Source organism: Aethalodelphis obliquidens, unplaced genomic scaffold (assembly GCF_003676395.1).
Source record: "Aethalodelphis obliquidens isolate GAN/ISIS:26980383/991018 unplaced genomic scaffold, ASM367639v1 scaffold42, whole genome shotgun sequence".
NCBI lineage: Eukaryota > Metazoa > Chordata > Mammalia > Artiodactyla > Delphinidae > Aethalodelphis > Aethalodelphis obliquidens.
In genome coordinates, this window is record NW_020837986.1 from 12090014 (window position 1) to 12116683 (window position 26670).

Consider the following 26670-nt stretch of genomic DNA (forward strand, 5'->3'; position numbering starts at 1 on the left):
ACCTGTCTCAGTTACTTAAGTGCACAGGCCGTACACCTCTCAAAAGGTATCAAGCTTCTTAAGATATGAAAAACTTGTCTTCCGAAGAACTCCTAGCTCTCTGCCTTTCATGAAAAATATAAATATATTTTGTTTGGTTTTTAAAATCTGGATAAATCACAATATCCCAAACTTAGAAGAATAAAATTGAAATGACCAGAAAACACACACTAATAAAACATGTACAAATTACATGAGGTATATATAATAATTGTATCTAGAAGATAAAAGAGAACAATTTTAGTAAGGCTCCTGGATTTAGCAAACTTTACCAAATATACATACAAGCTAGCTCAACATGATCCCACAAGTCTTGTAATATAGCTGAGGACTTGAACAAAAAAGCAGCTTACTGTCAACTGATCCTATAAAATTAGGAAACACTGGAATGATCACACACTCAGATAATGACAAGTGTGGAGATCTGCTTTATTCAATTGTGGAGATGTGCATCATTCAAAAGCACACCTGCACTCACCTGAGTATGTAGCTTTGTGGCCCAACTCTTACCCTAAATATTGCAATGCAAGCTAGATGAGTAAGATGGGAGAACTTTCTAAGCCCTCCAACCACAAAGAAGCAGACTGAGCTAAATTCTTCTCAAAACTGTATTTAGAGAACAGTCCTCCTTCACATGGAAATATAGCTTTAAGATGTATACTTCCTTTAGTACACTAAATTTGAAATTTTTATTTGACCTTATAGAAAAAAGGCAGGAGTATCCACAATAATCTATCAATATCCTGTAAGAAGCTAATTTATAACTCTGAATTTGGTTTGTTGACAATTTAAAACTTTTAGCTTTGCCATAAAGTAAATTTATTCATCAAATAGATGTTTTGGTTTCATTAAAAGCTATCTTTGGGAGTTCCATGGTGGCCTAGTGGTTAGGATTCGGCGCTGTCACTGCCATGTCCTGGGTTCAATCCCTGGTCAGGGAACTGAGATCCTGCAAGCTGTGTGGCACAGCCAAAATATATGTATACATATATATATATAAAGTTATCCTTGGGGCAATGACTAGAAATTCTCCAAAGAATATATACGAATGGACAATAAACACGAGGGACTTCCCTGGTGATGCAGTGGTTAAGACTCCGTGCTCCCAACAATGCAGGGAGCCCAGGTTCGATCCCTGGTCAGGGAACTAGATCGCACATGCATGCCGCAACTAAGAGGTCGCATGCCACAACTAAGAGGTTGCAAGACGCAACTAAGAAGCCCTCGAGCTGCAACTAGCCTGCGTGATGCAACTAAGGAGACCGCCTGCCGCAACTAAGACCCAGTGCAACCAAATAAATAGTTTAAAAAATAAGTAAATAAATAAACACGTGAAAGGATGTTCAACATCATTAGTCATTAGGGAAATACAAATCAAACCACAATGTGACACCACTTCCAACCCACTAGATGGCTATAATAAAAAAAAAAAGATAATAACAAGTATTGGGGAGGATGTGGAGAAACTGGAATCCAAATCTACTGCTAATGGGAATGTAAGATAGTTAGCCACTGTTCCAAAGTGATCTGGCAGTTCCTCAAAAAGTTAAACATAATTACCATATAACGCAGCAATTTCACTCCTAGGTATATACCCAAGAGAACAGAAAATGTATGTCCATATAAAAACTTATACACAATGTTTATAGCAGCATTATTAACAGCCAGAAAGTTGAAACAAGCCAAATATCCACCAACTGATAAATATTTAAGTAAAAATGTGGCATACCAGATACTTGTTATTCTCGGTAGTTGTGTTCCATAAAGCTGCTGCAATCACTGAATGAGCAAATATTAAACCATTGCTACTAGGGGAAATAAATACAGGGTTAGGTTCCTTCAAGCCTCTGGTCATATTTCCATCAATGGATCAATATATAGCCTTGCTTTACGTGTTTCAGTTTAAAGACATCTTATTCAATATATACTGCTGACTCATTAACACTGAACTCATTGCCAAGAGCAATATTAATTCATGCCTGAACAAAGCTTATTTAACATACATATATTCTCCTTAAGGCACATCACAGTCTTCTTATCTTAGGAACACTAGACAGCGCTTCAGTGCTATACTTGGGGGCCATTTTAAACAGTAAAATCACCAACAAAAAGCAGAAAGCAGAAAAATATGAAAATGTGGCACTATACAGACCACGAAAAGAACCTGTCTGCAGTATGACAGCTGAAGCAAGAAGGCAGAGAGTTACCTTGTACAACTTCAGATGGGAATGTGAGTGCTGGGCAACGCAAAATTTTCACTACTCTGCTCATGTCCACAAAAGATCACCTCGTATTGTTTTGGGGATACATAAATTTTAGCAAGTAGGCAGTTTCACACATACAGAAATCTGTGAATAATGAGGACTGACTCTGTATCATACAGTGAATATTATTCAGTCATAAAAAGGAATGAAGCGCTGATATATACTACAACATGGATAAACCTCAAAAACATCGTGCTAAGTGAAAGAAGTCGCAAAAGGCTTATTACAAAGTCACAAAATATTGTATTTTTCCCAATTTTAAATACTGACAAGTAATTCAGAAAAGAGTTATAATGAAAGCCAAATAAAGAATATTTCTAATACTTTATATGAAATGTCCAGACAGGCAAATCCAGTGACAGAAAATAGATTAGGGGATGGGAAAGGGGAAAATGCAGAGTGATTGTTAATGGGTATGGGGTTTCTTCTGAGGATGATGAAAATGTCCTGGTATACAGTGGCACTGGTTGCACAACCCTGTATGTATACTAAAATTCATTAAATTGTACACTTTAAAAGAGTATAGTATGTGAATTATATCTCTGAATTATACCTATTATAAAGCTGTTTACAAAAAAAACCCATTATTTTCTACATTAGTTTCTGACTTACAGCAATCATACTTCTGACTTTCTTTTCAAATTAATACAAAAAAAATTGTGCCTTATACTATCACCTGGGTGTAACTTAACCAGTTCACTTCTAGCAAAGCAAGCATAAAGTCAGCCCTCCTCTAAGTGCACAATTCTCTCCTATTAAGACAGAGCCTTATTTTTTTAAGTGTGTAATGGAACACTTAGATAAGAAAAAGAAAAAAAAACACTTAAAATGAATTTGCAACAAAATTTTTTAATTTGAAAATGAGAACATTTGCAAGTTTGTAGCATAACCATCTAAACAAGTTCCAGAAGAAACAACAACAACAACAAAGGGAGAGAAATATTATCAATCACTCAAAAACCCAGTCTGAAAACCCTTTAGATTCCAAAGCCGAACCCATGTAGATGGTTATGTAATCAACAGAGTGAGGAACCCACCTCTCTGTTCAAATCCTGATTCTGAATTCCAGCAAGCTTTCAAGGATCCAAAAGTCACAGTATTATGAAAAAGGGAACAAAAGAAGGAACTTTTAAAAAGTCATCTAAAGGTTACCTAGCCTACCTAGGTTCCACATCCTTCTTTCCTACCCAACCAAGAATTCAGCCCACATAACTCATGGCAGGACAGTTTTGATTTTCTTAATAAAAGATCTTACTTGAGGTTTATTAGGAAACATTCCAATTTTCATTAAATGCCAACCATGTGCCAGGCACAGAATTACACATAATTCTCTGAATCAAAAAAGTTAAAAATACCTGTACAGGGGCTTCCCTAGTGTCGCAGTGGTTGAGAATCTGCCTGCCAATGCAGGAGACTCGTGTTCAAGTCCTGGTCCGGGAAGATCCCACATACCGCGGAGCAACTAAGCCCGTGTGCCACAAACACTGAGCCTGAGCTCTAGAGCCCGTGTGCCACAACTACTGAAGACCACGCACCTAGAGCCCCTGCTCTGCAATAAGAGAAGCCACTGCAATGAGAAGTCCATGCACTGCAACGAAGAGTAGCCCCAGCTCGCCACAACTAGAGAAAGCCCACACGCAGCAACAGACTCAACACAGACAAATAAATAAATAAATAAATAAATAAATAAAGTTGGGCTTCCCTGGTGATGCAGTGGTTAAGAATCCGCCTGCCAATGCAGGGGACACGGGTTTCAGCCCTGGTCTGAGAAGATCCCACATGCCATGGAGCAACTAAGCCCAAGCACCACAACTGCTGAGCCTGCACTCTAGAGCCCGCGAGCCACAACTACTGAGGCCCATGTGCCTAGAGCCTGTGTTTCCGCAATAAGAGAAGCCACCGCAGTGAGAAGCCCACACACCGCAACGAAGAGTAGCCCCCGCTCGCTGCAACTGGAGAAGGCCCATGCACAGTAGTGAAGACCCAATGCAGCCAAATAAATAAATAAGTAAATAAATTTATTTTAAAAAACCTTAAATTATCTTTCTCAGTGCCAACCCAAAAAATATATAAGCAGTCAAATGTACACTTTTGTTTACTTTTGCTGATGCTGTTGTACTGACCAAAGGCAACACCTGTGCACAGGTAAAACCTGTGCTTAAATGTACGTGACTGGAGAGAGCCGTAGCTGAGGAAAAGCAATCAATTAGCTCTTCTCCAAAGTCTCACCAGCTGTGTTTCCCTGATGACACAGAATCTGTCCACCTGCTCCCACAGATGGCACAGCCGCAGTTAAAGTAAAACACCTGGTTCTATACATCTATTCCATGCAGCTGGTTAGAACAATCCTAGCTGCAGATCAGGCAAGCCCAGATCAGCATTTTCATCTAATTGCCCAAATTAAGACTGTCATTCAACTATAGGATGTTAAAATATGCCTTTCATCTCCAAAACACAAATACAGCAATGTTAAAGAAGTTACAATAATAATGCCAAAGAACTGTTAAAAAGTGTGACAGGGGCTTCCCTGGTGGCGCAGTGGTTGATAATCTGCCTGCTAATGCAGGGGACACAGGTTCGAGCCCTGGTCTGGGAGGATCCCACGTGCCGTGGAGCAACTAGGCCCGTGAGCCACAACTACTGAGCCTGCACATCTGGAGCCTGTGCTCCGCAACAGGAGAGGCTGCGACAGTGAGAGGCCCGAGCACCGCGATGAAGAGTGGTCCCCGCTTGCCACAACGAGAGAAAGCCCTCACACCAAAACTAAGACCCAACACAGCAAAAATTAATTAATAAACTCCTACCCCAACATCTTCTAAAAAAAAAAAAAGTGTGACAAAGCTAGATTACAAATTTGGTTATCAATAACCACTTCCCAAACTACTTAATTTAGAACATTTAGGGACTTCCCTGGTGGCGCAGTGGTGAAGAATCTGCCTGCCAATGCAGGGGACATGGGTTCAAGCCCTGGTCCGGGAAGATCCCACTTGCCGCAGAGCAATTAAGCCCATGCTCCACAACTACTGAGCTTGAGCTCTAGAGCCCATGCGCTACCACTACTGCGCTACCACTACTGAGCCCGTGAGCCACAACTACTGAAGCCTGCACGCCTAGAGCCCGTGCTCCGCAACAAGAGAAGCCACGGCAATGACAAGCCCACACACTGCAACAAAGAGCAGCCCCTGGTCACCACAACTAGGGAAAGCCTGCGTGCAGCAACAAAGACCCAACAAAGCCAAAATTTTATTTATTTATTTATTTATTTATAATTTTTAAGAAAGAACATTTATAGGAAGATAATCCTAGTAAAATGAGTTCATCATCTCCCAGCAGTCATCAGTGCTTTATATTAAGAATGGTAGTGTCAATAATAGTAAATGTACTGAATGATGGATAATGCCAAATAAACAGCATGTGAAAAATGAGAATTTCTTCCTAGTTTTATGCTTAAGAAACTTTACAATTTAGAGATTTTTTTTTTATTTTTCCCACAGGACCTTAAATTAACTTAACCTCTACTTAAATCCTCAAAGGAATTTTCTCCCCATTAAGGAAGATTCACTGATATTGGTAAACTAAAAACAGTGATTATTTCCTGAACAAATAAATAAAAACACTCATGAGGTGATAAATGATTTTATGTCACAGTCCTGAGTTTCTTTGAATGTTCCAAGTTATACTTTTTAGAATATTTTGATAACTTATGGACAAAATGGTATGAAATAGTGAAAATTGGGGATGTCCCAGGAATAGAGCGAACTACAGATATGAGAGCTTGGTTACGCAAAGACAACATAGCATTACCTGGTATATAAAATAAAAGGCAATCAAAGTAAAGATGTATTCCTTGAGCAAAAAGTAAAGTCAAACATCAGTCCCTCCTCCTCCCTACCTTAGTCAATTAATAACTAATCTCTCTCCTAAGTACTTTCTCAGACATTATCATTTATCACTTTTACCACAAAGTGTCCTATATCAAAATAATTTTTCCTCCCTGTAACGCTTTCTCCATTTAGATTTAGACGATCTTTGTCAGGTTCAGACACTCGGAAGCAGTGTTTCTGAAAGTAGTCTTTAGACCACCTAAAAGAGAATTACTTAGGAGGCTTGGTGAAAACGCAGACGCCTGACCCGACCCCAAACTCCAGAATTTAAGTTTCTGGGAGGTGAAGTCCCAGAAGCTGCATTTAACAAGCCTCCCAGATGTTCTGGATGCACACCGAAGTGTACACGGCATATAGTCATTTTTCCCTTCTTAATCATTATCTTAATAAGCCTATGTTTACCAGTTATTTGGTATTAATTCACCTTCATTACTCTGGAATTCTGAGATACATACAAATTCATTTCCTGTTTGGTTTGTCCTGTTTCCAGGAAGAGCCTACTTCATTATCTCCCCAATATGTCCACCTAGTCTACTGACTGGCCCAGAGGAGGTCTTATGCAAATATTAACAAAATGGGAATTTAGTGAGTACATCATTAAAAGTTAGATATTAAAAGCAAAATGCTGCAGCAACATGGATGGACCTAGAGATTATCACACTAAGTGAAGTAAGTCAGACAGAGAAAGACAAATATATGATACCACTTATATGCGGAATCTAAAATATGATACAAATGAGCTTATTTACAAAACAGAAACAGACTCACAGACATAGAAGACAAACTTACGGTTACCAAAGGGGAAAGGGGGTGGGAGTAGGATAAATTAGGAGTTTGGGATAGGCAGATACAAACTACTATACATAAAATAGATAAAAAAACAAGGTCCTACTGTTAGCACAGGGAACTATATTCAATATCTTGTAATAAACTATAATGGAAGAGAATATGAAAAAGAATATATATATAACCGAATCGCTTTACTGTACACAAGAAACTAACACTGTAAATCACCTATGCTTCAATTTTTTTAAAAACCAATAAATAAATAAATAAAAGCAAAATGCATAATCTGTCTTATGTAATAGTTTACACTGGTGGAAATTATCACCAAAATACCTTATGGCATTAATGAGCTGAAAACTGGCAAGACTTCTATGACCTAGGCCTGGAGTTTGATCCACCTGAAGCTTTTCTTCTCTATGTCATCAATAGCGGAAAGGACCTATTTTCACTTCCAGCACAGTTCTGTCTAGTTACAGGTTCATCAATTCCTTTTTCTTTTTTTTTCTTTTTTGTCCATTAATTCCTTTTTCTACCATCAGACACATGGAGAGACATCATCTCCTACAACTATAGGTAACAGGTGCGTCTGCAAAAGCCAATTGCTCCAAAATGGACGACCTTGCACTTTCTGAGAACAGGTAAAGGATTTGAATGATTCCTGGCAACCTCATGAAGCAGTTGATCATATATCTGCCTTTTGTAAAGAGCATTTGGAAAGTTCTCTGAAATGAAATGTGTGATCCCTTTAAAGGCATCTCACTACTAACACTGAACAAATCAATATTGAATGTTGCAGTCGTTCATTAAACCTGTTCCAAGGTACTTAAAATAACAGAAGAGATAAATGTCTTTGCTCTTATTTAAAGCAAAGATCTGACAGAATGGTTTTGAGGACTTCTCATCTGACTGGAAATTACAAAGCCTCTGCAAAATATTATGATTCCATTTATAAAAAACATTATACATTTGCGTATTACAGATGTCTGTAAAGGTATTCCAAAAAGTCTGGAAATACACACAAACTTTCAGTGATGAGGTGAAATGGAATTTTTACTTTTTACTGTAGTTTGCTATAAATTTTTTATGAGAATGTCTTATATTACTTTTGTAAAATATCTTTCAAAAATTATAGTGTTGAAGCAGAATACTATACAATAAACTATCATAGATTCAGCATAGCAGAGAAATGGAATATGGTAGCTAACAGAGTTAGCCTGTATGGTTCTGTGGAGTTAGGACTTGGGTTCAGGTCTTGTTTCTACTATCTAACCAGAGAGACATGCCCTGAGTGTCAATTCATTATCCATGCAGCCTCTGCTTCCTCAGCTGTAAAATGGGAGATAGCAATAGTACAATTCATAGCCTATTGTGAGCACTGAATAAAATAATCTATGTGAAATCCCCATGTAAACCATTATTTTTCAAATTAGGTACATATTACAAATATGCTATAAAATATAATGTGAAACACTGTGGTTAAAGCTTTCTTTCTTCAGATAATTCACAATGTACTTAATAGTCATATAGAGCTTCTAAGGTCACTATGGCAATGATCATTTTACACAAGAATAACAGACAATAGAAACTATGGTAGACTAGATTAAGTCTATACAAAGTCTACTAAATTTCAGTCACAGATCTTTCAAAGAAGTACCCAAGAAACTTCTCAATAAATTCCTAATATTTGGGGACATCCCTGGTGGCGCAGTGGTTAAGAATCCGCCTGCCAATGCAGGGGACACGGATTCGAGCCCTGGTCCGGGAAGATCCCACATGCCGCAGAGCAACTAAGCCCGTGCGCCACAACTACTGAGCCTGCACTCTAGAGCTCGCAAGCCACAACTACTGAGCCTGCGTGCTAGAGCCCGTGAACCACAACTACTGAAGTCCACCTGTCTAGAGCCGGTGCTCCGCAACAAGAGAAGCCACCGCAATGAGAAGCCCGCGCACAGCAATGAAGAGTAGCCCCCACTCACCGCAACTAGAGAAAGCCCGCGAGCAGTAGCGAAGACCCAGCATAGCCAAAACATAAATACATGAATTTAAAAAAAAAACTTTTTTAAATTCCTAATATTTTACTTCCTTATCAAATAGCTCTCACAAAAACAGAAGGCTGCATAATCTGAATTCCAAATAATGAGCTTTATAAGTATTCATATGATAAAGAGAATTTATATGTTCCCTCTACATCACTCCAAAGGCCATGTTAGGTCCAACCTCTATTTTCATTCACCAAGTTATTTATTTTTTACTTTTTTGGCCATGCCATGCGACTTGCAGGATCTTAGTTTACCAACCAGGGATTGAACCTGGGCCCTGGCAGTGAAAGCGCAGAGTCCTAACAACTGGACTGCCAGGGAATTCACCCACTATTTTATTTATTGATTTATTTATTTATTTAAATTTATTTGGCTGCATAGGGTCTTAGTTGCAGCATGCGGCCTTCTCTCTAGTTGTGGCGTTCAGGCTCCACAGCGCGCAGGCTCAGTAGTTGCTGCATGTGGGCTCAGTAGTTGCGGCGTGCAGGCTCAGTAGTCCCACAGCATGTGGGATCTTAGTTCCCCAACCAGGGATCGAACCTGCATGCCCTGCATTGGAAGGCGGATTCTTAACCATTAGACCACCAGGGATGTCCCACCCACCATGTTATTTATATATCCTACTGTCTACTCAACAACTCTAGTTGGATATTTAATAGATATCTCATATACAAAATGTCCCATATCAAATTCTTGGTTCTCCATCCCAACCCAAACCTACCTGGTGACTTCTACCTTCTCCCCAGTCTTTCTCAAATCAGTAAATTAGCAATTTAAGTCAATAATCTTGGAGTCTTCCTTGACACACAAACTTCCCCCTGCCAAAAGCCAATCCACTGGGGCAAATCCTATCTGCTGCACCTTCAAAACATCCTGAATCCAACTATTCCTCCTTACCTCCACCATTAATATTTGATCCAAACCACCAACCTCCCTCTTTGGCCCACACCAATAATTTCTTTTTTTTTCTTACTTTTATTTATAATAGTTTCTGAATTCACATTCCTGCTTCCACCCTTGCCCCACCAGTGTTTTCTCCAAGAGCAGAGTAACCTCTTTAAAAAGTAAAGGAGATAGGGACTTCCCCCCAATGCAGGGGGCCCGGGTTCGATCCCTGGTCAGGGAACTAGATCCCACATGCATGCCACAATAAAGATCCCAGGTGCCACAACTAAGACCTGGCGCAGCCAAATAAAAAAACAAAACGAAAGGTAAAGGAGATAACGTCACTCCCTCTGCTCAAAACCCTCCAATGGTCTCCCACATCATTTAGAAAATCCAAAATCCTTTCCTTGACTCTTAAAATCCCACATGCTCTGGCCCTGTTTACCTTCTGAGATTCTACCATTATTGCCCTTACTCACAATGTCTTCAGTTTTACTAGCCTCCTTGCTGTTTTATGAATATATCAAGCATGTTCCCACCTCAGGGCTCTGACGCTTGCTATTCCCTTTGCCTGGACTGTTCCTCTCCCAGATATCCACATGGCTAGCTTATCTTCTTCAGGTCTTTGCTCAAATATCACTTGATCAGAGAAGTCTTTCTTAACTACTACGTCTAACAGCACTCCCTACCACCCTCCTCTCTCTGTCCAACATACCTGCTTAACACTTTATCACCACCTGAATATATTAAACATGTGTGTATAAAATATATTTTTCATCACATTAAATTTCAAACTCTATGAGAGGAGACTTCCTTTTGTTCACTACTGTATCCCTGATACCTATACAAAGTAGAGGGACTCAGCAAAATGTTAAGACTGGTGAGGATGTAAAAATAAATGAAATTCACACAGATTGCTGATACAAGTATAAATAGTACAACATCTCTGGAAAATCTTTTGGCAGTATACACACTCAATGACCTTCTAATTACACTCCTAGGTATATACCCAACAAAAAGTATGTATACCCAAAGACACAGAAGAATGTTCTTTGAAGCATTATTCCTAACAGCCAAAAACTGGAAACAAGCTTTTGTTCAACTGGGCAACTGGGCTCGTGAGCCACAACTACTGAGCCTGTGCGTCTGGAGCCTGTGCTCCGCGACAAGAGAGGCCGCGACAGTGAGAGGCCCGCACACCGCGATGAAAAGGGGCCCCCGCTCGCCGCAACTAGAGAGAAAGCCCTGGCACAGAAACGAAGACCCAACACAGCCATAAATAAATAAATAAATAAAAGTTGTTGGAAAGAAAAAACAGACTTGGTTCAAGACAGGCATCATCTTCTTTATGAAGCCTTTTTTGAAATACATACATACATACATGCACATGCATTAGGTCAGATGCCTATCCTTGATGGTTCTTTTTTTTTTTTTTTTTCTTGATGGTTCTTATCATGCTATTATTACTGCTTACCATTCGGTACTCAAACATCAATCTGCTCCTCCCTCCACCACTGAACGACTTTTAAATTTCTCCAGTGCCTTAGAATTCTCTTTATATTCCCCAGAATCCAGTACTAAGGGCTCAATAAATATTTGTAAAAGTAAATGAGTATTTGAAATCAAAAGTATTTTAGAAAATCAATGACTTTTAGTCACTGTAATGATAATTCATTAATAGTCCACCTTCTAGTATAATTAGCTGTTTGTCTTCTTTCCAGTAGAACACAAATATTAGGTCCCTCAAAAAAATGATTCATTGAACTCAATTACCAAAGTAAAGAGAACAAAGAGACCCAAGTGGAAATGGCAAGTAAACTAAAACAATACACCAAAAAAAGGAACATTCATGTAAAAATAATCAGGAACTGATTTTAGGATTTCAAATTACTATTTAAAAACTATGGTTTTAATGGAAACTCTCCTTATTTACCAAATCACTCCTCAGAATCCAACAGCCACAAAATCAGCATGTACTATTTAGAGACCTATAGAAAGCTCACAGCAAGCCAAGTGTTGATGTCCACAGCTACAGCTATGTGCTCAGTGGCTGTGAGGCATGTTTGGCATACCATCTCCTTCCCAAGAAATTCACTGCCTCCATCGATTGAACCAGAATCTTTGCTTCACTATTTCCCAGTACAACTCTCCCCAACAGCATCAATTACAAGGGGAAAAGATGGACAATCATTGTCCAAACTTAATTAAAATCCAGTTGTCAAAGCTTTCATTACAAGAGCAATCAACAAAGTTTTAGGACAAAGAAGGAAAGACAAGCTGGAAGATATCTGAGGACTGGGACTGAATCTAAACCACCTTGGCAGCCCCACAGCAGTTAGCACCATCCCTGTACCTAACAGCATCACAATACAGTTGTTAAATGAACAGCTTCACTGAGACTAGGAAGGGGATTTTTACTTTATCTGTATTGTTTAAGTTTCTAAAATATATTCATGCATTACAAAATCACTCATGTAATAACAAATAGTGTCCAGTACATGCTTTTACAGTCCCTCAATTGATTCTCATCTTGTCAGGTGATTACCTGTCAGGTAGACAGAGACGGTATGGCTATCCCCATTTCACAGATGATAAGACACTCAAAATCCAAATATGAATTGTCCAAAGCTGCACTGCTTCTGAGCTGAAGGTAGAAGGAAACACTGGGAAGCACCCATGTCTTCACTTGCTACACTTCTAACTAAAGAGAAACAGAATGTCCCCTCACAGATCCAACTCTCAAAAACCCACACCCCTGCATTCTAGCTGTGTGACAGTGAGCAAACCACCTGACTTCTGAACCTTATATGAAATAAGAGGATGAGAATACTACTACCTACCTCACTTGATTGCTGTAAAAATTAGATAATGTGTGAAAATTGTTCTGAAATATGGTTGGTTGATATTATTTCTGTTAATGATATATAAATAAGAAATGACCAGGACTTCCCTGGTGGTGCAGTGGTTAAGAATCTGCCTGCCAATGCAGGGGACACAGGTTCGAGCCCTGGTCCAGGAAGATCCCACATGCTGCGGAGCAACTAAGCCCACAACTAAGCGCCACAACTACTGAGCCTGCGCTCTAGAGCCCACGAGCCACAACTACTGATCCCGTGCACCTAGAGCCCATGCTCCACAACAAGAGAAGCTACTGCAATGAGATGTCTGCGCACCACAACAAAGAGTAGCCCCTGCTCACGCCAACTAGAGAAAGCCCACCCGCAGCAACGAAGACCAAATGCAGCCAAAAATAAATTAATTTAAAAAAAAATGAACATGCTGACTCTAATAGAAGACAAACTGTGTGAGACTCTACATTATAAAACAGAGAATATGTGTTTCATAAGTAGCAACTAGACAACCAAAATTGATTTCACCCAGATATACTGTTTCCTTAACACCTAATTCTAAAACAAAACAAAATGAAACATCCAACAAGCAAATGGAACTCTCATACATTACTGTTTAGAAATGCAAAATGGTAGGGTGCAGCCATTCTGAAAAACACTCTGAGGGTTTCTTAAAAACTTAAACATGAAATTACCATAGAACCCAGCAATCCCACTCCTCTTTACCCAAGAGAAATAAAGACATATGTCCACAAAAGACCTGTGCATAAATAGAGTTTCATTCAAAATCATCAAAACAGGAAAGGAAACAACCCAAATGTCCACTAACTGGTAGACAGATTTTTAAAAAATCATGGTAAAGAGCTTCCCTGGTGGTGCAGTGGTTAGGAATCCACCTGCCAATGCAGGGGACATGGGTGCGAGCCCTGGTCCAGGAAGATCCCGTATGCCGTGGAGCAACTAAGCCCATGAGTCACAACTACCGAGCCTGCGCTCTAGAGCCCATGTGCCACAACTACTGAAGCCCGCGTGCCTACAGCCCGTGCTCCGCAACAAGAGAAGCTACTACAATAAGAAGCCCGTGCACCGCAACGAAGACCCAACGCAGCCAAAATAAAATAAATTTAATTAATTAATTTTTTTAAAATATCATGGTACATCCACAAAGTGAAATGCTACTCAGCAATAAAAGGTTACTACAGATACAACATGAACAATTCTCAAAACAATTAGAGTAAGTGAAAGATATCAGATACAAAGGCTATATATTGTATGGTGTCATTTACATGACATGGAACAGAGAGAGAGAGAGAGAGAGAGAGAGAAACCACCAGAGGGACAAAAACCAGTATACTAGTCACCAGGGGCTGCTAAATGAGGGGAAAGGAGCACGAGGGATCTTTTGGGAAAGAGAAAGAAAAAAGAAACTACTCCATTTACACATCTGGGGAAAAAAAGGAATACTTAATTATCACAATATTTATGCTCAATTTGGTTCAGTATTCGCTTAAGAAATTTTATCTAAACCACCTAACAACTGCTAGGTTAAACCTCTCTGTGGAGGTCTTACAGGGATGCCATGTTTTCAAAGAAACCATTCTTTTTTTTCAGTCAGTATTGGGAGAAGCTCATTGGTAACATCAAAAGACGGGGTACTTCTCTTTTCTAAGGAATCAGTATTATTTTGACAGTGCTCACTCTGGTAGTCACCATTATTTGACTTTCATTCATCATCCCCTACTTCATTCCTCCTGTTCTCCCTGTTCCAAAACCCCCAAAAGGGAAACCTATAGTTCTCACCTACAAATAAATGAGAAATAAGCAACACTCAAATTCCTTCTCTGGAGTTTGAAAGGCAAACCACTCAGTAGCAAATCACTCTGCCTTTTTCACAAGAAAAAAAAAAAAAGGAAAATTTTCACTATGTGCCAAAACCAGCAAACCAACAGCTGCAAATTACTACAACCATGTAAAATTTAAAAACTATTCACCCAGGGTAAGGAAGACACTCCATGGCTGAGAGTCAATCAAATGCGCTTCCAAAAGGTGAACAGAAATACTGAGATTTATTGGGAATTCCCTGGCAGTCCAGTGGTTAGGACTCAGCGCTTTCACTGCCGTGGCCCAGGTTCAATCCCTTGTCAAAGAACTAAAGTACCGCAAGGCACCGAATGGCCTAAAAAAAAAAGTATACATCAAATTTCTGTAGGCTGAATTACATCTTAAATCATTGAGGAGATACCCCAAAGTAACTTCTATACACAATACATTGACCATATACCCTCAGACTAAAAACAAACAAAAAAACCTGTAATCAAAGAGGTTTACAAACTGAACTTCACGGTAACATGGGTTAGCAATCTTGGAGCTATATATTTATATTTATATTCTAGGTTTGGGCAAATAAGTAAAATATATTGTGGATTATGTGAGTCAGGCTTACAATCCCTAGGTAAGAGAAAGGACTTAAAAATATGGAAAGGATAAAGGCTAAACGAAGTTTGTGGTATTGGAGGTATTAGTCTGAACACACAGTTCTGAAACCAAGTACCCTTATCAAGATTATGATTAATCTATCCAAAACTTTATTCCCTTTCTTGTCCCCTCTGACCTCAATCCTGTGCTAACTGAACACTAATCAACCATAGTCAGATGAGTAAAACTGCTATTGTTGATAAAAGCATTAACAAACTAAAACTGCTGTTATAAACATTATCATTAACATACAAACTCAGGTTGTTCCTCCAGCACAAGTTGAGCTAACAGACCCCCGAGCCATGGATCACTTTGCCTGGAGAATCGTAAACCAGAGACGTTCTGACTCCCAAAACTACAATTAAGAAATGTCACAGGGCTTCCCTGGTGGCGCAGTGGTTAGAGTCCACCTGCCAATGCAGGGGACGCGGGTTCGTGCCCCGGTCCGGGAAGATCCCACATGCCATGGAGAAGCTGGGCCCGTAAGCCATGGCCACTGAGCCTGCGCGTCCGGAGCCTGTGCTCCGCAACGGGAGAGGCCACAACAGTGAGAAGCCCGCGTACCGCAAAAAAATAAAAATAAAAAAGAAATGTCACAGAAATGTCACAAAACGAACATTAGTCCCAGCCTCTTTGTTCTTCCCCTTTAAAAGAAAAAACCCTAACTCAAAGACCAGGTGGGTTTGGATCCGACTCCCTTGCTTGGCGCCCTGTAATAAATCCTTACTTTGCTGCAAACTACCACTGTCAGAGTTTGGCTTTCTGCACCATGGACACAGGAGCCCTTTGCTCAGTTTCAGTTTTTATTACATGTAGATAAAAATAGAAATTTAGATATATGCATGTGTATATATGTATGTGTACACATATACATAGATTTTTTAGCTCTGTCCATTAAAAGGATCTGGAAGCAATAACATCCCATAGCAATGAGCACATACAACAACCACATCTTGATTTCTAAATAATTTTCTCCACTAACAGGAATTAGGAGAGAAATATCTTGGAGAAATGGCTGATTCCAATGCTCAGGTAGGAAGATAAGCCTGGAATATCTCTTTTGCGCCAAAAAGTAAGGAAGTAGTCCAAGAATGTTGGGAACTTGTCAAAAGCTAGCTTGAAGGGGTTCCCACTGCCAAATCTGGGACAATGTGAAAAACACAATAAATAATGATGGTAACAGATTATAACCTGCTACATAAAATAAGAATCCACATTGAGTTGGCAAAAAGGTTCATTCAGTTTTTTCCGTAAGATGGGTCTAGTAGCACTTAGCTGTCTTTAACTTCATTCCAAACAATTTGTTAGACTGTATGTGACAGCTGTCATATCAGTATGTATTTAAAAAAAACTTATCAAAGTTGGTGAATTTTTGTGTAGCCATTTTAATATTGAAGGTGGAAGAAAAAAGCAACATTTTTGGCATATTATGCTGTATTATTTCAAGAAAGGTAAAAATGCAACCGAAATGCAAAAAATGATTTGTGCAATGTATGGCGAAGGTGCTGCGACTGATCGAATGCGTCAAAAGTGGTTTGCAAAGTTTTGTACTGGAGATTTCTTGCTGGAGGATGCTCCACGGTCGGGTAGGCCAGATGAAGTTGATAGCGATCAAATTGAGACATTAATTGAAAACAATCAATGTTATATGACGCGGGAGACAGCTGACATACCCAAATATCCATATCAAGCATTGAAAATCATTTCCACCAGCTTGGTTATGTTCATCACTTTGATGTGTGGGTTCCAGATAAGTTAAATGAAAAAAACCTTGACCTTATTTCTGCATGCGATTCTCTACTGAAACGTAATGAAAACGTTCCGTTTTTAAAACAAAATTGTGACAGGCAATGAAAAGTGGATAGAGTACAATAATGTGGAACGGAAGAGACCGTGGGGCAAGCAAAATGAACCACCACCAACTACACCAAAGGCCAGTCTTCATCCAAAGAAGGTGATGTTGTGTATATAGTGGGATTGGAAGGGAGTTCTCCGTTACGAGCTCCTTCTCAAAAACCAAATGATTAATTCCAACAAGTACTGCTCCCAATTAGAAAAACTGAAAGCGTAACTCAACAACAAGCGTCCAGAATGAGTCAACAGAAAACACATAATCTTCCATCGAGATAATGCAAGACTGCATGTTTCTTTGATGGCCAGGCAAAAACTGTTACAGCTTGGCTGGGAAGTTCTGATTCATCCGCTGTATTCACCAGACATTGCACCATCAGATTTCCATTTCTTTTGATCTTTACAAAATTCTCTTAATGGGGGCTTCCCTGGTGGCGCAGTGGTTGAGAGTCCGCCTGCCGATGCAGGGGACACGGGTTCGTGCCCCGGTCCGGGAAGATCCCACATGCCGCAGAGCGTCTGGGCCCGTGAGCCACGGCCGCTAAGCCTGCGTGTCCGGAGCCTGTGCTCCGCAAGGGGAGAGGCCACAACAGTGAGAGGCCCGCGTGCCACAAAATAAATAAATAAATAAAGTTCTTAGTGAAAATGCAAAATGTATCTTTTATTTTTACTTAAAAACCGAAGGCAATTTTTGGCCAACCCAATACATACAAATAAGGGTTAGAAAATGCTCTGCAGTAGAATATTAACTAAAAAGCAAAGAATAACTCATAGAAAATCACAGCACAACTATCAGAGTAATAACTGACTCAGGCAAACATCATCAATAAATGCTACCACCAATGGATAAAAGTTTGATGAAGGGACTTCCCTGGCGGCGCAGTGGTTAAGAGGTTAAGAATTCTCCTGCCAATGCAGCGGACACAGGTTCAAGCCTTGGTCCGGGAAGATCCCACATGCCGCGGAGCAACTAAGCTCGTGAGCCATAACTCCTGAGCCTGCATGCCACAACTACTGAAGCCTGTGCGCCTAGAGCCCGTTCTCCACAACAAGAGAAGCCACTGCAGTGAGAAGCCCAGACACTGCAACAAAGAGTAGACCCCGCTCGCCACAACGAAGACCCAACACAGCCAAAAATAAAATATAAATACATAAATAAAATTTTTTAAAAAGAACATTATTGGAACAAATGGCAAAATTTGAATAAAGTCCGTATATTAGATAATAATATTGTATCAAATCTGTATTTCCTGATTTTGGTAAGTATATTGCTGTGGTTACGTAAGAGAATGTCCTAGTTTATTGGAAATATACATTACCTTATTTATGGTAAAGAAGTATCACAAAAAAAAAAAAAAGAAGTATCACATTTGTAACTTACTCTAAAATACAGTTCCAAAAAATAATATGCATGTATAAAAAGAATATAGAAAATATAGTAAAATGCTGACATTTGGGGAATCAAGGTGAATGGCATACAGGAATTTTAATAACATTCTTGCAACTTTTTCCTAAGTTTGAAATTATGTCAAAATACAAAGTTTGGAAAAAAAAAGAAAAAGGAGTAAAAAAAAAAAAAGTGGTTTTTGAAATAATGTGATCACCACCCTTGAATATGTTTGTGTTTTTCTAACACAGTATGGTGTAATATATTTAAGAAGAGATGACAGTATAGTTTAAACCACTGAGGCAGACCAACCCATCAAGGGAAAATTAAGGAGGAGCTTATGAAAACTATAGCTCCTGAGTTCCCAGCAGCTCCAGGCAGCTATTGGATGAATGCCAGGGGAGCTAAGACCATCATCACCTCGTCCCCTACCTCTCCTTCACCACTCAGAACTTGCCTCTCCTAAGCCACCTCTACCTTTAATCTCGGCCATAAAGAGAACTTGCTTCTGCCTGCCTCCTCCCTGTGAAGCTGACTCCACGTCTCAAGAGGGAAACAAAATGAATCACACTTTCTCAATATTAAGGACAAAAAAATCCTGCCATATTTTTGGTGGATAAAAGTCCACTAGTGGACTTCCCTGGTGGCACAGTGGTTAAGAATCCGCCTGCCAATGCAGGGGACACGGGTTCGATCCCTGGTCCAGGAAGATCCCACATGCCGCGGAGCAACTAAGCCCATGCGCCACAACTGACCTTGTACTCTGGAGCCTGTGAGCCACAACTACTGAGCCCACGTGCTGCAACTACTGAAGCTCACATGCCTAGAGCCCATGCTCTGCAACAGGAGAAGCCACTGCAGTGAGAAGCCCACACACTGCAACCAAGAGTAGCCCCCGCTCGCCGCAACTAGAGAAAGCCTGCGCGCAGCAACAAAGACCCAAGGCAGCCAAAAAAGAAAAAAAAATCACTAGTATTTTAGCTTTTATGGGGGGTTGGGGAGGGGGAGAGGTTGGATAGTGGTAAGCAGACAGTAAACTAGCTAAAAACTATATGTGAATTAGAGGAATTGGTGATTTTGATTAGTGTAGCTCTAGGGATATAAGGTAAAAATGAATAAATCTGTGCTATTTCAATGTCTGTTCTCATGTGGCTTTGAAAAATTAAAAGCAGGCAGGACCTCTGCATGAAGATGGCTAAGTTAACAAAGGAATAAGGGAAACATCTGTAGGAGAGGAAAAGGTCAAAGTAGTGTGTCAAGGGAGCTGTGCTATGCCTGGTATTAACATTTCACTTGAGTTGGTCGAGAGGTCAGATTACATATTTGTTGCCATCAGCTAATTTAATTGAAAGGTCTAGCCAACTCCAAAGCTATCAATTCAGACAGAAGGTTACCTAGCTCTGAGTTACTCTGAATTTTACTTTGATTTCTGCATTTAATTACAGCAATACAAAATAGAGGGGTAGAATCATATTTTAAAGAGCCACATTCCAAAGTAAAGGTTCACTGCATAGTCCATATACTATATTTGATGATCCATATTTGACAGCTCCTCACAGGGCCACGTAAAATTAGCATGGACATTTCTTGGGCTTTTGATGTTCATTGCCATCATCTGCTTCACTGCTAAAATCAGGAAACATATGGAATGAATTGGTAAAATATGCTGAGAGTTTCTGCTGCCTTTTTGTTTTTTGTTTTTAATTCATCACTAAGGCCAATTCAGGATACCTCTAAACAACACCAAGATCTAATACAGCAATCTTTAAATCATATCCATCCACAGAATATTTTAGATGTTAGGGAAAGAAAGTTGTTGAAGAAAACTGATGGGAAATCAAGTATATTCAGGGAGCACTGATATCCTCGGGAACACATGTCTAAAAACCTCTAGCTTACCTGGTAAAAACAAGGAGCCACGTGACAGAAAGTAAAAAATAGTGGGTTTTGGACTCAGATCTCAATGAATTCAATATCAGGACTGAACTAAGTGGGAATAGTGTTATCTGCTGCTGATTAACTGTGTGACCTAGGGGAATTTATTTAACTTCTCTGAGCCTTATTTCTTCGTTTGTAAAACAGAGATACTAACTCCCTCTCAAGGATGTTCTAAGAATTACATGAGATAACATACATGAAAAGTGCCCAGCAGAAAATCTAGCAAAAACTTTTTTTTAAAGAATTAAACTGGACTTAAAGTCAGATTCAGTTGACATATCTGCTACAGACTCATTTTACAAGTTTAATTTATGATACCCCAGCTCCTATAATTTCAGATAGCCTCAAGGCCTTTGAGGGGCCAGAGAGAGAAACCAGAGACAGAAGCAAAAGCTACTTAACCAGCCATAATAAAACCCAGAGACAGGCTGTACTAGCTCATATTGCACATGGGGCCAGTCAATACAGTGCTAGTAGGCCCTAATCCTACTCAAGCAGAAACTATAACTAGGGCAGAGATTCTCTCTCAGCCTTCAAACTTACAGCGATTTTAAGTAAATCTTTACAATTGAGTGATCATTTTCTATAATGAGGTTCAAAACAATACTCTAAAACTAAGGATTGGGCTTCCCTGGTAGCGCAGTGGTTAAGAATCCGCCTGCCAATGCAGGGGACACAGGTTTGAGCCCTGGTCTGGGAAGATCCCACATGCCGCGGAGCAACTAAGCCCCTGTGGCGCAACTACTGAGCCTGCGCTCTAGAGCCTGTGAGCCACAACTACTGAGCCTGCGTGCCACAACTACTGAAGCCCACACACCTAGAGCCCGTGCTCCACAACGAAGAGTAGCCTCCACTCGCCACAACCAGAGAAAGCCTGAGTGCACAGCAACGAAGACCCAACGCAGCCAAAAAAAAAAAAAATTTTTAATTAATAAAATAATTTAAAAAAACCTAAGGATTGAAGCTAAAACTGGCAGGTGAGAAATCTTACTTCCCCACCTCTTTCTTCCTGCTTTCCTTACCCCGGAGGAAGTATGAACTTAGTGAATTAATTCATCTTTATCCTAGTGCTACATTCAGTATACTATCATATAAACCACCCTTCCTGGGACTTCCTTGGTGGTCCAGTGGTTAAGAATCTGCCATCCAATGCAGGGGACATGGGTTCAATCCCTGGTTAGGGAACTAATATCCCACATGCAGCGGGGCAACTAAGCCCACGCGCCGCAACTACTGAGCCCATGCACTATAGAGCCTGCGCACCACAACTAGAGAGAAGCCCGCACGCAGCAACGAAAGATCCTGTGCGCTGCAACTAAGACCTGACGCAGCCAAATAAATAAATAAAAATCCATCCTAAAAACTAATAAATGTCCCTTAAAGGAAAACCCTAATAATTAAAAACAAATAAATAAACCACTCTTCCTGTCTAAAAGCTTTCAGCAGCTACCTTAATGTTAATAACTCTGGCTCTGCAGTCACAAAAGATCTAGATTTTAATCTGGGCTTGGTCATTTATTAGCTCTATGACATCTGAGTCAATTTCCTAATCTATATAATTTGTAAAATAAGGATATATAATCTAACTAAAAGAGCAAAGGATTAAAAGGCAAAAGGTGAGTATAAGCTTGGCATGGTATCTGTCCCAAAATAAACATTCAATATTAGTTATTATTACTATTATTATTAGGCAGGAGTTATCCTCATTTACAGATTAAACAAACAAACAACTGAGTCTCAGAGGTTGAATAACTTCCCAGTAGAACGGGGCCTCAAACTCAAAGTCTGCCTCCAAATTCTGCTTTTTCCATTATGCCAAACAACCTACCTCATGTACATCCCTGCCTTTTTAAACAGGCTACTAACTCCAATTTAACTAGTCTTGATTGTGTGGTCACAGATTATGGGTGTTTTTAATCTTATTCCATTTTTTTTCATATCCAATAGTTTGGGAGGAAAATGACTGAATACATCAATGTGGCATAGCAGGTAATGACCACAGGAAAGGATGAGACCCTCTCATTGGGGGTAGTATCCTTACCTGGGGTAGCCTCTCTCCTCTCCAAGTGCATTTGTTGCTTTAAATCTGCTATGAGTTGGGCTCGGTTAAGTACCCTGAGACTAGTGACAGTACCTCTAAGCCTGAGGAACAAAGTAAAGACACACTTTCCAAACCTAGAAGGAGCAATCATGCACGTAGAGAGAACCACCTTTAGAACAGCAATCTTCAATCAAGGGACACAGCTAGTCAGAGACAACATCCATAGGAAGGGAGCAGGGTAATTCAATTCCATAACCTCAGGTGGGAAGGAAACTAGTTGATGTAGTCTAAGTAAGTCAGCTTCCCAGGGTGGGAAAGGACGGAGAGTAGACCTAGAGGAACAAATAGAAGGCATCTAATTCAACCTCAGAGAAGTCTTTCTGGTGCACTTTCTCATCTCTTCTTTCATTCTAATGGGTAAGTGCCAGATAAAGAGAGAGTTACTGAACATGACAGTTCTCACCCCTTTTGAATAGTGATGCTTATCTACCGTAAAATATTTGTGAGCTTTTCATTAATGAGTATGGTCACTTATCATTCCACTTGTAACTGTTCAGAATTCTTTGTAGGTTCAAGGATTTACATACCTTTCTCCACATTTATGGACTTCGCACTTACCTTGCTAGGCAAAATAAAACCACAAAAATGTAGATACTATTATAACCCTCAAGGAGCTTATATTTAGGGGTTTACATTCTTAGATAACTTAAGAAGGCAGAATGAGTGCCACCAGAGACGAAAGAGCTGTTGTGCTTTGAAAATGAAAAGTTCTAGAACAGGCTTCCTTGCCGTCACAACCGCTAGGAACAACTCCAGCCCGAAATCACTTATCTATTAACAAGGTATACAAGCTTCAGTCAGGTTCCCTGCAGGTCCAGATCTGGAGAACTACTCACCAAGCCCTCAAGAGCCTCCCAGTTTCCACTCTATACCCTCAGCCAATAAGGTTCAAGCCTCATCCTTCTGGAAAAATCCCTTCTCCTTCTTAGGCCTGGTTCAAATGTCACCTCCTTACCTGAACCTTACTTGGACCCTTGAAGAACACTTAGTTGTGCCTACTCTACATTCCCAAAAGCCTTTGAAAACTTAAAGCACTTTATCATTACCCATGTACTTGTGCAGGACCCCTACTAAATTGTGAGATTCCAAGTCGTCTTTGTATCCTCAGCCACTAACAGCACCCAAACTAGTGTGTCAAGCCCAGTGTAAGTACTTTACATATATTAAGATATACATTATACCAATATGTACATATTATCAATCTTCACAATAAAACTGCAAATGAGATGATAGGAACTCTCATCATTTCGATTTTACAGATGAGGAAAATAAAGTGCACAGAAAGGATAGGCAGTGCTGAAGGTCTCAAAGCTAGTAAGGATTGGACCCCAAGATTTCAACCTAGGCACAACTCCAGAACTGAATTTCAACAGACATCATGGGTTGAGGGGAAGGTCCGACTACAAGATCAACGGTCTCCACCATAGGGGGCATTGTTACCATTCACACACTTGGGTGTAGAAAGACAATACTGTAACTTCTACTTATATATGTTTTAGCTCATCCTTTTGTAAAATGTCTATTTTTGCACATTATAAAATATACATAATACAGCCTACACTGTAATTTAAAACAAACATTCACATAAATGTGTGCATACTCAACCATATTTACTGATATAAAGAACACTAAAAACATCTGAGGCCCTACTCTAGACTATTTCCCCAAGGGACTCTGAGCTCCTGCATTCTCTCTACCTAGTTTCAGTTAAAAACATCAGCCAATCAAGACTATAGGTAAGCTTCCAGAGGCAAGAGTCTGCTCTTACTCATCTATGGAATCCCTACATCAGCACAGGGCCTGGTGCTTAGCAGATGGTCAATGCTGAATCTAACTGTATCATGAGAACGTCATTTTTAAAAATGCTCTCAACATTTTAATGCAACTTACTATTACTTCCAAATTAAAAGAAAAAGCATACTGAGTACATTGCTTAGGAATATAATAAAGAATTCTCTTAGGAACACTATAAATAAACGAATAAACAAACCTTAGTTACATAACAGAACCAAAAAATTGGACTTTAGGGTTTATTTTAAACTGAAAACTGCATAAAAGAGATTTGGGCATAAAAAATTTAACTTCAGATAAAAGGTCCTTTCAGTATACAGAGATAGTGTACCTTTGTCAGACCTAAGGGTCACCTCTGTCTGCCTCTCTTTAGTTATAAGCTCCAAGAGGAATGGATCAAACCATTAAAAACAGCAACTGCAAACTTGACCATGAAGAAGCATTAGCTGGGTGCACCTACTTTGCATTTCTTCAATCCAATATTTAAGGGCCATCAAACAAAGAAGAGAGGCTGTGTAAAGCCTCCCCTTTATGTGTGGAAGCTCCTGTTCCTCAGTTTCATCCTCTGCAAAATGGGCATACGCAAATACTTAACTCTTAATTACATTACCAGAGTTAAATGAGAGAAAACATGCAAAATGGTTTTATCTGTTTCCTCATTTAAGGTCTCTCTCCCCTCCCCCCAACTAAACTCAAAGCTTGAGTTTGGTCTATCTAGTTTGATGCTATATTCCCAGGGCCAAAATGGTACTTTTTACTTAATAGATGATTTAATAAATATTAAATGAATAGAATGCAAAATGCCTGCTGCTCAAAAAATATTGGCTATTATGACTATTGTAACAAAAAACAATTAAAATTTTATTGTTATTATTAAGAGACCCACCCCTCTTCCAAGGATCTCACAATTCTAGGCGGAACAGTAGATAAATGCTGAAAAGGAGAAATGTGGGTAAGAAAAACAATTGGATCATAAAGCAGGACTAATCTAAGACAAAATTAAAATCTCGAACACACACACAACCAGAGCCCAATTTCGAGTTTTTTCGAGTGAGGTTCACCCTGGTTAAGGTTTATCAGCGACTACAATAATGACAGTTTTCACGCTTGTGTATGTGCCAGAGTCCGTGTCAAGCCTCCTAACGGGCCTCACAAAACCCAGAACCAGGGTGGGGAGGGGTTGGAGATGCTCTTCACACCCTCATTTTGCAGAAGAGGTAACTGAGGCTCGGAGAGACCCAAGGTCACAGCCTGTAAGTAGAAGAGCCGGACTGTGAACCAAGGCAGTCAGACCCCTGAGCCTGCACTCAAAAGGCCCCTCAAAGGGGCCATCCTCGCCTCCTCCACCATCCGCCACACATCCGTCGAAATTGGGCGTGTGGAATATTTCTCCAGGGCCGGACTTAGTGGCCCCGGCACAGGGAGAACAAAACAATTCTTGTCCGCGGGCAAGTTAGATGGACACCGGCCCGGCCGGGGCTCCGAGGCCGCGGTCCCGACAGACTCGCGCACGCCATGAGCTCCGAGCCCTCGAGCGCTGCAGGAAGAGCTCTGGCGGCCGCAGGAGCCCGGGAAGGCCCGGCCCGCCGCGTGACCTTGGATCCGCCGCCCTTCTTGGGGCCTCAGTTTACCACCCTGGCCTCGTGCCGGGTGCCTCTCGGGAGCTCGCGCCTGTGGAGCCGCAGGCCTTTACACGCCCCCCTCAGCCGCCCGCCTTCCCGCCCCGCTTACGCTGGAAGGCGGCCGCTCCGGGGACGCCCACCATCGCCAAGCGCCGCCGCCCCGCACCTCCTCCTCCACCCGCGGCCCGGGTCCCTCGCGGGCGCCGCTGCGGGAACCTGTAGCAGCCAAGCTCGCCGACCCCAACGCCGCCGCTGCTGCCGCCGTCACCACCGCCGCCGTTAGGCCGCGCGCCGCCCCGCCCCCCGTTGGCCCCGCCCCCCCCGCTGGGCACGCCCCCGCCGCGCGCTCTCGCCCTCCAGACAAACGCACGCGGAAGCTCGGCCCCAAGATCGGTTCCTACTAAACCCCGCCCCCTGACCTGCCCCGCCCCTTCCGCGCGAACCTACTACCCTATCCCGGCGCATCCTGCTTCTCAGTCCTGCTCCTCTGCGTCACGCGCACCCATCACGTGCACGGCCCACTCTTCATACACAGGGATTCCAACTGTGGCCAGGGCAGCTGCCTGGGCCCAGAGGTCCTAGGGGGCGGGGCCTAGCGGGCAGGGCACAATGCTCTACCGGAGTCGTCCAGGTTAAGATCTGGTCGCCTTTGCGCGTGTCTTTGGGCAAGTCACTTCCCCTTTCTGGCCTACAGTTTTCCAAATGTCTAAAATGTCATGCTCATAATATTAATAGCTGTTAGCTATTAATATTATTGAG

General features: G+C 40.9%; 1 protein-coding gene across 2 annotated transcripts in view; it reads right to left on the reverse strand.

Moving 5' to 3' along the window:
* The window catches only part of CBFA2T2 (CBFA2/RUNX1 partner transcriptional co-repressor 2), a 170817-nt gene extending 144635 nt beyond the window's left edge, over positions 1-26182 (reverse strand). Inside the window, exon 1 of one of the 2 annotated variants that reach the window (XM_027078590.1) lies at positions 26021-26182. In XM_027078590.1, coding sequence (XP_026934391.1) covers positions 26021-26054 — 34 coding nt within the window. In that variant the 5' untranslated portion in view covers positions 26055-26182. The remainder of the gene's footprint in view (positions 1-26020) is intronic. The other variant, XM_027078589.1, reaches the window with a different exon arrangement.
* Positions 26183-26670: the final 488 nt, after the last annotated feature.